This window comes from Urocitellus parryii, chromosome 4 (genome assembly GCF_045843805.1).
Source record: "Urocitellus parryii isolate mUroPar1 chromosome 4, mUroPar1.hap1, whole genome shotgun sequence".
NCBI lineage: Eukaryota > Metazoa > Chordata > Mammalia > Rodentia > Sciuridae > Urocitellus > Urocitellus parryii.
This window is the reverse complement of record NC_135534.1, coordinates 136,222,316-136,235,536: the sequence shown is the minus strand read 5'-3', so window position 1 is coordinate 136,235,536 and position 13,221 is coordinate 136,222,316. Positions and strand designations below refer to the sequence as shown.

Genomic DNA, 13,221 nt, shown 5'->3' with positions numbered 1-13,221 from the left:
TTTCAGGGCCCAAAAGATCATCAGATACCAAAGGTCTTTCTTAGCATGTCCTCTCTGGCCTACTCCTCTCCTGAGCTCAGTTCATTTGCCTTAGCTCCCCAAATCAGCACCCCACCCAGATGCAACCTAAGGCAGAAAAGAGGAGGTTCTTCCTTGTTTGTCTCTTTTTAAAGAGGAAAGAAAATTTCCTCAAACTCCCCTTCCTAGTCTCATTAGGCAGAAAGCATCATTCACACTTTCCTGAACCAATCTCTGGCAAAGAGAATGGAAGTAGTCACTGCCCACCCCTCACCCCCAGGCATACATTCCAAAACTCCTGAATGTCTGACACGGTGGCTAGCACTAAGCCCTACATATAACTGCACTGTTTTTCCTATGAATTTCTACACACATGTATACCTAAATTAAGTTTGATTTATAAATTAGGCACAGTAAGGATTAATATCAATAACTAATAATAAAATAGAACAATTATAATAATAGACTGTAATAAAAGTTCTGATGATATAGCCTCTCCTTCTCTGTCTCTCTCCCTTTCAAAATATCTTATTATGGGAAGTGCTAGGGAATGAAATTGACCAAATTATGTTATGTGCATGTACAAATATGTCACAATAAATCTTCTTATTATTATTATTATTATGCACCGATAAAAATTCACTAAGACAAATCTTATTGTACTGTACTCATTCTTTTTTAAAAAATTTATTTGTGTTTTTTATTAGTACATTATAGTTTTACACAATTGTAGGATTCATTATTATATATTCATAAGTGCATATAACGTAATTTTCTCCATTTCAATCCCAAGTACTATCCTGTTCTCTCCTCTTCTATGTCCTCTTGATCCTCTTCCTTTACTCTATTAGTGTTCCTTCTAGCACTTTATTTTTTGATTAGTGCATTATACCTATACATAAAACTGGAATTCATTGTGATGCATTACATGCACATAGAGTAATTTGGTCAATCCATTCCTCAGTTCCTCCCCTTTGCCATCCCTCTTGCTTCCTTCTTGATCCCCTTTCTCTTCTGTACTATTCTACTTTCTATTTTCATAAAATCCCATTTTTAAAATGTATTTATTTACTCTAATTTGTTATATATGACAGCAGAATACATTTCAATTCATTGTAACATATAGAGCACAATTTTCATATCTCTGGCTGTTGACAAAGTAGAGTCACACCATTCATGTCTTCATACATGTACTTAGGATAATGATGTCCATCTCATCCCACCAGCTTTCCTACTCCCATTCCCCTTCTTCTCCTCCCTCCCCTTTGCCATATCTAAAGTTTCTCCATTCCTCCCATGCACCCCCTACCCCGCATCCCCTATTATGGACCAGCATCCACGTAGCAGAGAAAACATTCAGCCTTTGTTTTTGGGGGGATTGGCTTATTTCACATACCATAATATTCTACAACTTCATCCATTAACCTGCAAATGCCATGATTTTATTCTCTTTTAATGTTGAGTAATACTCCATTTTGCTTATATACCACAGTTTCTTTATCCATTCATCTACTAAAGGGCATCTAGGTTAGTTCCACAATTTAGCTATTGTGAATTGTGCTGCTATAAACATTGATGTTACTATAGTATGCTGTTTTTAAGTCCTTTGGGTATAAACTGAGGAGTGGGATAGCTGGGTCAAACTGGGTTTCATTCCAAGTTTCCGAGGAATCTCCATACTGCTTTCCAGATTGGTTGCACCAATTTGCAGTCCTATCAGCAATACATGAATGTGCCTTTTTCCCCACATCCTCACCAACACTTATTGTTGTTTGTCTTCATAATAGCTGCCATTCTGACTGGAGTGAGATAAAATCTTAGAATAGTTTTGATTTGCATTTTTCTAATTGCTAGAGATGTTGAACATTTTTTCATATATTTGTTGATTGATTGTGTATCATCATAAGATCCCATTTTATAAAACTCCCCAGCTTTCATGTATGAGAGAAAACATTCAACACTTGCCTATCTGAGTCTGGTTATTAACTTAACATGATATTCTCCAGTTCCATCCATTTACCAGAAAAATGACACAATTTTATTCTTCTTTATGGCTGGTTAAAACTCCATGTGTAGATACACTACATTTTCTTTATCCCTTTGTCTATTGATGGGTAACTCAACTGGCTTCATAACTTGGCTATTGTTACATATCACTATCTATACTCCCCCTTCTTCTTGTGTTGACATGAGGTGATACAACAACACCTATGTAGTGAGCTGAAGCAAGATAAATGGCAGGGCACTGTGAGGCAGCAATAGGCTACTACATAAGGGTTACTGCAATAGTCAATCTGACGACAAAAACTACCACTGACTAATAGGTGTGTAGCATACAGTGTAGATACTCTGAATGGAAGGATGATTCACATCCCTGGTAAGATGGAGCAGGATGGTACAAAATTTCATCATGATACTCAGAAGGAGGTGTAAGTAAAATTTATGAAATGTTTATTTCTGGAATTTTCCATTGATATTTTCAGACCATGGTTAACTATGGATATCTAGAACCTCAAAAAGTGAAGCCGTGGATAAATATGGTGTGGGGACTACTGTATAAAGATGGCTTTGGCTGAAGATTTTTCCTGGAACACTGATGAACCAGGAAGAACAGAAAGAGGGATGCAAGAAAGGAATTTGGGGAAACAACAGTGTCTATATTAGGAATTAGAAATTTCATTGCCCTCTAATTAAAAGAAGTTGAAGATAAAAACAACATCTATTTTATAATGACCTATTTGTATGCAGTCCTGAGAGAGATTCTACAGAGTACAAATATAAGTTGTGGTACTTACCCACAACAAGCATCCAGTTTAGTGTAGAAGTCAAACATATTCAATTCAACTGCACAGATATATATTTATCATCTAATAGGTGTAAGAATAGATACTGATAGAACATCAATATATCATATTGTATATGTGCAACTTAATAAAAATCAATTTTTCTATCAAGAATTGCTATTGATCTTGATATTGGAAGTTAAGATTAACTGAAGTAAATCCGAGCCTACAAAAGGTTTACCATCAGTAAGGAAAATCCAATCAATGCTATAATTTCCAAGGCGCTAGTTCACAAAGGATTAAGAGAGCCCCAGAGGAAAGAAATCACTTAAAGACAGATATTTTTTTTTCTCTTTTTGTTTTGTTTGAGTGCTTGTAATGTGTAGGCACCCTGCTAGGAGCTTCAAATGTATGCTCTCATCAGTTCTCACAAGAAGACTCATTCAGGTGCAATTATTTTCCCCATTTTAGAGATGAGGAAAGGAATAGCATGCCCAATAGAAGGTCAGAAGACTATTTATCCAAGTCAGCCATTGTATCCTCATTTACCTTTGCCATGGTTGGATGGACAGAGTTGTAATTATTATTTTGTATTTAATCATTAACCACCTTTTTCTGACTCTGCTCTGGATTCCTCAGATGTTCCAGGAATTGACCGCGCATTACAAGGAAGAGATGTATTTTGATTTCCTCCAAATAGCTGACCACTCAACATTCCTTTCTCCAAGTCTAGGTGGAGCCATTCTTATGGAGCAATGGGACACTGCAGATAAGCAGCATCTAATTTTTTATTATTATTATTTTAGGAGTAGAAAAAGCTACTAAAATTCTGGGAAGCTTGCAGACTGTGAAACAGAAGTGTATGCCTCCTGTTCTGAGCACAGTGATTTGATTACTGTGGGGCCCCATCTTGGTGTTTTTGGTAGAAAAACAGGGAGACAGAGTCTGTGGAACATCTAATATGCAGCTGGTTTGGGGAGGATTTGTTGCTGTTTCTGTGATATCACCCTTTGGGTTTGATCCATCCTAGAACAGCAATACGACCTGTAATAGGAACATAACATCCAATAAAACAGCACCCACGTGTTCAAAATTGTTTATAGGTTAGCATTAGTGGTTACTGATTTTCAAATATGGTAGATGTTCATGAAAGAAAGAAGTTTGAGCAGTAACATCTTTTGGGTTTTTTTGTTATTGTTGTTGTTGCTTTGTTTTATAGTGCTGGGAATTGTTCTTCCCTGAGCTATATGCCCAGCCCTTTTAATTTTAAAACAGGGTCTTGCTAAGTTGCTGAGGCTGGCCTGGAATTTGTGATTCTCCTGCATTAACCTCCCAAATCTCTGGGATTATAGCACTGCATCTGGCATAACATGTGCTGTTATAGTGATTGTTTAAAAGGCAACAAAAAACTTAAGATGTATTCAAATTCACCAAATATAGAGATTTAAAACTCAAGTGGGAGAAAGACAGTTGTCCTTTAAGGGCTAGAAGTCACTGTCTTGGGCATCTGCAAAATACAGGTGAAGTTCCAGAACTTTTGCATGACTTATAGTTATCTGGGCCCAAAACTTTCAACATGAAGTACTTTGAATTTAGCAATTTAATACCTATGGCCATTCCTTTTCAAAAGAAACATGTATCTTCTTAGATTAAAAAAATAGGGGCTGGGATTGTGGCTCAGCAGTAGAGCACTCCCCTAGCACGAGCGGAACCCGGGTTCGATCCTCAGCACCACTTCAAAATAAAGGCATTGAGTTGGTCCATCTACACCTAAAAAATAAATTTAAAACAATAGTGAAATTATACTGTATACCTGTAATCCCAGCTATCTGTCTGAGACAAGAGGATTGTGAATTTGAGGCCAGCCTGGGTAATTTAACATGACTCCAACTGAAAATAAAATTTTAAGAGGGATGGGAATGTAGCTCTGTAGTATAGCACTCTGTGTTCAATACCTGTACCCGCCCTCCCTAACAAACACCAAGTGAAATAAAATATTAACCAAAATGTTGTGTAAATGCCGAGAGAGGACAGAAGAACAGATAACTGGGAGATCTCTGGAGAAGGCTGCTTTCAGCAAAGTGATTTCTGAAAAATACCTCTTAAAAGCTTATATCCACACAAAATCCTGCACGTAGATGATGATAGAAACTTTATTCATAATCACCAAAATTTGGAAGCAAACAAGAGCCCTATAGTAGCTGTGATTATCAATTTTTCATCATTATAACAAAATGCCTGAGAAAACCACCTTATAAAGAGTAAGGTTTTATTTTGGCCCACAATCTTAGAGAATCTACTTCATGACTGGTTGGCTCCATTGCTTTGGGTCTGTGGTGAGGAACTCATCATGGCAGGAGTACATGTTGGAAAGAAATGAATGAGCTCATCACCAAGAAGCAAAGGAAAGAAAAGGAAGAACCAACCGGGTTCCACAGTCCCTTTTGAAAGCACAACCCAAGACCTTCCACAGTCTTTAAATGTTCCACTGCCTCTTTATAGGGCCACCTTGGGGACCAAGCCTTTTTTTTTTTTTTTCCTGTGGGGGAACCAAGCTTTTAACACATGGCCTTCACAGACATTTGAGATCTAAACTATAGACCTAGATCAATGGATAAATTAATGGGCATTCAGTGTTAAAAGAAGAACTGAGCCACATTAAAATGTTAACAAATTTATTTGAGCATTCAGTGATGTGCGAACTAGCACCAAACTGCAAGTGGTTTAATACCCCCCTGGGGGAATAAGAGAGGAAACTTTTATAGGATGTTTGCAGAAGCAAGACAAAGAAACTGTGTTAGATTGGTAAAGTGGAGGTTAGTTGGTGGTTTCTGATTGGCTAAACCTAAGTTTCCTTTTACTGCTTACGTTGAGTTTCAGTTTGCTTATGTGGTATCCAAGGCATCGGAGCCATCCCAGCCTAATGGCCTAAGTTGTTTTTAACACAAGACAATGGAATAAATGAACTACAAAGCCATGAAAAGACAAGGAGGAAAGCTAGATGCACATTATGAAATGAAAGAAGCCAATCTGAAAATGTTCCCTCCTGTGTGATTTCAACTATGGAACTTTCTGAACAGACAAAACTGTGGACAGTAGAAGAGAACAGGGGTAGTCAGAGGTTGGTGGGGAGGGTGAGATGACTCGGCAGAGTACAGAAAGTTTATAGGGTATTGAAATTTTTGTGTGAAACTATAGTGATGGATATATTCATTATAATTTGTCCAAGTCCATAGAATGCACAACACCACGAGTAAACCTTGATGTAGACTGTGGACCCTGGGTGATACTGAGTGTCAGTGCAGGTTGACCAATAGTATCGTGCACATGTCCCTGGTAGAAGATGTTGATAATGGAGGAGGCTGTGCATGTGTGGAACAGAGAGCATGTGTAAATCTCTGTAACTTCCTCTCAACTTTGCTATGAATCTATAACTGTTCTAAAAGATGAATTTTTAAAAAGAAAGAAAGAAAACCTGTGATATTCCCAACAGTTCTTAATATTCACTTTTTAAAATTTTTTAGTTGTTAATGGACACAATATCTTTGTTTTTATTTATTTTTTTAATATGGTGCTAAGGATCGAACTCCGTGCCTCACATATGCTAGGCAAGTGCTCTACCACTGAGCCACAAACCCAGCCCACTTATTTTTCATTTAATAGTGATCTTCAATAGATTTCTTTTCCCTTGTTCCTTGAGTCCATGTCTTTGATTTCAGCATTTCATCCAACATCCTCTGAATCTCATAAAAAGAGTTGGAAGGTTTCTTCATGCTGTATCTCTTCAGTTTCTTTATCAGAATTGCTCTTCTTTAATGTCTAGGTGTTCTTCAGTATCTGCAGAGGATTGGTTCCACCCCCCACAGATACCAAAGTCTTCAGTTGCTCAAGTTCCTTATGTAAAATGACCTATTTGCATATAACCTATGCACACCCCCAAGTATAATTCATATCATCTCTAGATTACAGATAATACCTAATCTCAGTGCAAACACCATGTAAACAGTTATCATACTGCATTGTGTAGGAAACAATGACAAAGAAAAACGTCTGTGTGTTTTATAGTAAGTCTAACTATATAGTATACAATCCACTGTTGGTTGAATCTCAGATGCAAAACCTGCCTCTATAAACAGTCAACTCATCAGGCATGGTGATGCACACCTGTAATTCCAGCACCTTGGGAGGCTGAGGCAGGAGGATCACAAATTTAAGGCCAGCCTCAATAACTTACCAAGACCCTGTCTCAAAATGAAAAAAAAAAATTTTTTTTGAAGGGCTGGGGGTATAGCTCTGTGGTACAGCACCTCTGGGTTAAAGTACCATTAAAAAAAAAAAAAGAAAAAGAAGCATAAACAGTCAACTACATTTCCTGGAGGTCTTGGCCTGGACTAGTATTGAAAATTCCCTGAAAGTTGGTTTGATATCACATGGCCCAAAGCCTTCATGTTCTGCATACACAGTTCATACTTCTGGTGTGGCCCGTCCCACATTGAATCACCTAACAATGACACTCCTTGAGATTAGTTGCAGAGAAAGTCTAGTGCTTTCTGTGACCCCAAATTCCTTATTATACATATGGGAACAATTAATATGTCAAATGTTCATTCAGGTAAAAGATGTGATATCTGGAGGCTGAGACAAGAAGATCTCAAGTTCAAAGCCAGCCTCAGCAATTTAGTGAGGTCCTAAGCAACTCAGCAAGACCCTGTCTCTAAATAAAAATATTTTTTTTAAAGGGCAGGGAATATGGTTCAGTGGTTAAGCACCCCTGAGTTCAATCCCCAATACCAAAAGAAAGAAAGAAAAAGCTGTGATATCTGAAAATGCATTAAATTTCTTGAACTTCAAATTTTTTCAAATCTAAACTCTCAGTGATCATATAATGCATTTCTATCTATCATGTTGTCAAATGTATTGTTTTGTTTTTGTTTTTGTTTTATGAGGTGGTGACTCAGGAGTGCTTTACCCCTGAGCTATATCCCCAGCCCTTTTTATAATTTTTGAGACAGGATCTTGATAAGTTGCCCAGATTGGCCTCAAACTTGCAATCTTCTGCCTTAGTCTCCCAAGTAGCTGGGGATTACAAGTGTATGCCACCATGCCCAGCTGTTAAATTTATTTTTAAGAGAGAATTGGTCTCTCTTAAACAATGACTTGCTGGTCATTGTTTTCCATCATATTTTTTTAAAAAAAGCTAAAAATACTAATATGTAAAGAAGCCTGATCTTAGCTTTCCTCTGGATATTATTTAGTTCCTCTTCTTCTACCTGCTTCCTTCTCTCATTTTTCTTTCTTAAAATCACATTTAATATGGCTTTCATTCATTCCCATCTTATTTCTTCCCAACACACAGAATACAATTTTGTTTACTGAATGAATACAATAAGTGACTGAGAACAATTCAATGTATCTGAGTTAGTTAATTTAAAAATCAAGTGCTAGGCACAGTGGTGCAGGCCTATAATCCCAGTGGCTCAGGAGATGGAGGCAGAAGGATTGTGAGTTCAAAGCCAGCCTCAGCAACTTATCGAGGCCCTAAGCAACTCAGTGAGACCCTGTTTCTAAATAGGCAAAAAAGGGCTGGGGGTGTGGCTTAGTGGTTAAGTGCCCCTGAGTTCAATTCCTGGTACCTGCCCCCCTAAAAAGTAAAAATGCCATATAAGAGGGAGTCCTTCTGTGGCATCAGGATTAAAGAAGACTCTGGTGCATTGAGTTGTTGTCTGCATTTCTTCACCTCTTGTACATCCCCCCACCACCATACCTATAACTTTGCAGTTAACTCCCACTAGAAGCAGAATGGACTTCACTCCCCTGCCCAGGGCTTTGGCCTGGTATATATGACTTGCTTTGGCCTATGCTATTAGCAGAAGAGAGACAGAGGCTCACATTGTGCCTGGTGAAGCCTGCCCTCTTGTGCTTCTATCTTAGCTATGAGAAGAGCATGCTCTAGTGGTACCCAAGAGAATGCAGGGATATGGAGACATGGCCAAGGGTGCAGCTGGGAGCCCTGCCCGCCTGGACCTGCTACCCCCATATAGTGACAACAAATGATTGCTGCTCTAAGTTTGTTTGTTTGTTTGTTTGTTGGTACTAGGGATTGAACCCAGGAATGCTTAACCATTGAGCCACATACCCAGTCGATCCTTTTTTTGTATTTTATTGAAAGACAGGATCTCACTGACTTGCTAAATGCCTCACTAAATTGCTAAAGCTGGCTTTGAACTCTCGATCCTCCTGCCTCGGCCTCCCAAGTCACTGGGATTACAGGCGAGCACCACCTGGCCTGGCTAGTTGAGAAGTTTTGAGTTGAGGCAAATTATTTGCCAGCACTATCACAGCCCTACCTTGTCCCAGGATAATTATGGGAGATGGTTGAAATAGGTATCTATAGTTCCATTTTCTCCCAGCTGGTTTATTATTATCCTCTTCCACAAGTTCCAGCTTTTCTTTTCCAAGAAACATTATCTGTATTTCTCTTTTTTCCCAAAGCCATTTGAGAGGGTTGGGGTTTCATATTTGCCATGTTCACTCACCAGTGAGTGATTTCGATAATGTGATAGGTGAGTCATTCAGAGACGCTCTACATGCAGACATCAGATCCACCTGGAAGGAAGTCAGCTGCGCAAAGACTGCCATAACACGTACTGAAAATATATTTAGTGTCGTGTGTGAGTGTTCTGTGCACGCCTTTGAAAGAAACCGTTGGAGGTCAGCTGAGAGTGTCAAAAGAAAAAAGGATTCCAATTTTATAGGGCTTTAACCTTTATTGAGCTTTCTGAAAATATTTTTAAAAATTTATTAAATGTTTAAAAGAAGGTCAAATTGAATAAAGTCATTTTCTACTGTAAAGTAAGTCTCTAGGCAAAAAAAAAAAAAAAGAAAGAAAAAAGAAAAAGTAATGATAATCAGGGGATAAAGCAGGAAATCAGAAGATGGCTAAATTATGTACAAACAACCATTGTACATAAACAAACCAAATTCATAAAGATCAGATTTATCCTTTTCCTTTGATTTTTCTACGGTTTCTTTTCACATTTCCTTATGGATTCATTTTTTCTTCCTTCCTCCCTCCCCTCCTTCCTTCCTTCATTTTATTTGTTTGTTTGTTTGTTTATATATACCAGGGATTGAACCCAGGGATGTTTAACCACTGAGCTGTATCTCTGGCCCTTTTTAATTTTGAGACAAGGTCTTGCTAAGTTGCTTAGGGCCTTGCTAAATTGCTGAGTCTGGCTTTGAACTTGAGATCCTCCTGCCTTAGCCTCCCAAGCTGCTGGGATTACTGGCATGAGTGGCCACCACACCCGGCTGCCTCTTCTGTTTTAGACCACATCCTTGGCCATCCAGTGTGAGTCATCTGTAGCTGGTCAACTTCTCCAGCTAGCTGCCCTCTTCCTCCCTTCCACAGGGGCTTTTACGCAGAAGACAGCATATGTGAGCGCTGCAGCTCTCCTTGCCAAACATGTGTGGGAAATGCCACCCACTGTCATTCTTGTGAAGGAGGCCTTGTCCTGAACCAGGGCGTGTGCCTGAAAGCCTGTCCTGAAAGGCACGTGGCTGTGGAAGGAGTGTGCAAGCCCTGCCCAGAGATGTGTCAGGAGTGCATCCATGAGAAAACATGCAAAGGTACTTGGCTACATCCCAAAGGCAGGGCATGGCCCCAATTAGCCCTCACGGCTCAGAGCCACTACCTGTAGACAGTTGGGGGCAGGGAGGGGTGTCAAAGAGAATTTTGAGAACCAGTCTCTCTGCCTTTACCAACATTTATCTATTTCCAGACCCATTGTTGAGGAAATTGAGGATTCTGCAAATTAAGACAAACAGCATTTCTCACACTCACACATAATGGGTACACAGTGCTAAGCACTATCCCATGCTAGCAATACAGATAAGAACCAAAAGACCCCACTGTTTTTGTTGCTGTTGTTGCTGTTGCTGCTGTTGTTGCAATGGGATTTTTTTTTTACATTTTTATTTTTTTTAATTTTTTTTGTTTTTGTTGTTTGTTTTTTCAAATGTATGGAAGATGATATGTCATGAGCTTTGTAATGTTTTGAACAACCAATTAAAAAAAAAAGAAAAAAAAAACAACAAAAACAACAAAAGCAATGGGATTTGATTGTGGAGCCCTACAGCTAAGCTACATCACCAGCTCTTTTTTTTTTTTTTTTTAATTTTTATTTGAGACAGGATCTCATTAAGTTGCCCAGGCTGGTCTCAAACTTGAGATCCTCCTGCCTCAGCCTCCCACCTAACTGTGATTACAAGCATGCTCCACCATGCTTGGCTGTCCCTACTCTTTTAGCACAGAATCTTACCAGAGACAGATTATTAACAAAGTACAGAGATAGTTAGGGAAATACAATTATTATTAAAAAAAAAAAAAAAAAACAAGAAAGAAGACTCTGGCTATGAACAGTTTTGTTTGTTTGTTTTTCTTTTTCCTGTAGCATTATCTCCTGAGAAACACTATCCAATTTCCTCTCCAAAATACCACAGACTCAACTTGCCTGGTGCGGCCCAATCCAGAGGATTCTCTTGGTGTGGCCTAAAGTGTTCTCCAGTCGTCCTCCCCAAATAGGAAAAGGAACACAAATAAAATTAACTCACAATGCATTCTTCATACTGATTAACCAGCTACTCATAGATCTACTCTGTTAATGAATGAAAAATTAACTAATCCAACAATCCCAAGCTGCCTTCTGTATTGAATAGGGTGTGAGATACTTGGTACAATTTTTATCCATTTATTATTTATTTATTTTTCAGTCTGGAGGTTGAACCAGGGCCTCATACATGCTAGGCAAGATCATTGAGCTACAAACCCAGCCTTTGATACAGTTTTAAATATCTGTTATTGTTTTCTGGATTTTTCAAACAATACCTCCTGTGTCCCAGTCGTCGCTGTTTGCCACAGCACTGTGTTTTTTTGTTTGTTGGTTTGTTTGTTTGTTTGTTTTTGGTATCTCAAAGGGTCATTCCCACACATAAATCCAGGATTATCTAATCAGGCTACCATGTGCAGCTTCCCCCACCCAAGGCAGGGCTTGTTAGACACTGAGCATATACTCTTCAGGTGGGGATGGGGCAAATGTATACTCAGATCAAATAAACCAAAGTGGTGAGAAATGGGCTAGCCCACTGCAAAAGCAGTGAATTCCTTTCTCTAATCCTGAGGATAACTTACTCCCTCCTCCTTCCCCCAGAGTGCATGCCTGGCTTCTTCCTGCACAAGGACATGTGCCATCAGTCCTGTCCCCAGCACTTCTACCAGGACTTGCACCAGTGTATCCCCTGCCATGAAGATTGTCTGGAGTGTAGTGGCCCCAAGGAGGATGATTGTGAGCTCTGTGCTGACATTTTTACGGTCCTCTACAATGGGCTGTGTTTGAATGAGTGTCCATCAGGAACTTACTATGAAGAAAAGACTAAGGATTGCAGAGGTAAAGATTTCCAGGATGCATGGCCCAGCGCAGCATCCCAGGGATCCTAAAGAGATGGTTTCTGCCCAGACAAAACAGGCTCTGGAGTTTGCATAATCCCCATCCCAGAGTTTAGTCCCCCGCCTTAACCTTCCCATTCAAAAAAGCCACTTTTGAATCTGTTCTCATTAAATTGTTAAAAATGAGTAATTCATAGGTTTTGATCATGTCAACTTCATTAGTTACAAATCACGTAGATCCTCACCCTAATGGTGGATATGAACTGCCAATCAAAAAGGATTCTCATGTGAAGATTTCTGATAGAGATGAGGAGCCTTCAAAAGTCACCCTAAATGGAAAATTTTCCTTAAAATTTTAAGCCATCATAGAAGTTCATAGCATGAGTAAACGGTGTTGCAGAATTCTCTCCATGCCTTTTGCCCCTCTTCATGGTTTGCCTTCTGGCTGCTCCCCTCCTTCCATCCTTACCCAAACCCCCATCCCATCTCCCACTCAGCACTCCAGTTCCTACAAGTTCAAGAAAGGATCTGCTATTATTTGTATCTCCTTACATTTTAATGGAACGTGGTTAATTTGCCTCATTAATTGTCAGGGAACAGAAAAATAAAGTATACAGTGCTAGAGAAATTCTCGAGGGAGAGAAGTGTTTCCCAAAGTCCCAGGATGACTGCCCACACCTTTCGTGAGGCACTGGGACAGAATAAGCAAGAGCTCTTGTTAAGAGCCACCATTCAGCTTCTGAGCCTATCCTTTCCCAGTCGAGTGACTCAGCATTTCCAGCTACAATTTCCTGGTACAGATGAAAGGAGGTGATAATAATAGCAGTGATAATAACACAGATCTATTCACCTAGGAAGTGCTTGTCAGAGATTGCTTTGTGCTGGCGCTCTTCTGGGCCTGGAAAACAATACAGATAGGATCCCTGTCCTCAGGGAGCTCACATTCTATAGGGAAGACAGACACAGAAGAAGATA

General features: G+C 39.3%; 1 protein-coding gene across 3 annotated transcripts in view; it reads left to right on the top strand.

The window, feature by feature from the left end:
* Pcsk5 (proprotein convertase subtilisin/kexin type 5) overlaps window positions 1–13,221 on the top strand; it is a 427,339-nt gene that overhangs the window by 389,106 nt on the left and 25,012 nt on the right. For all 3 annotated transcript variants that reach the window (XM_077797818.1, XM_077797817.1, XM_026394020.2), the window contains 2 exons: window positions 10,213–10,430; window positions 12,011–12,247. In XM_077797818.1, the coding sequence (XP_077653944.1) occupies window positions 10,213–10,430; window positions 12,011–12,247 (455 nt within the window). The remainder of the gene's footprint in view (window positions 1–10,212; window positions 10,431–12,010; window positions 12,248–13,221) is intronic.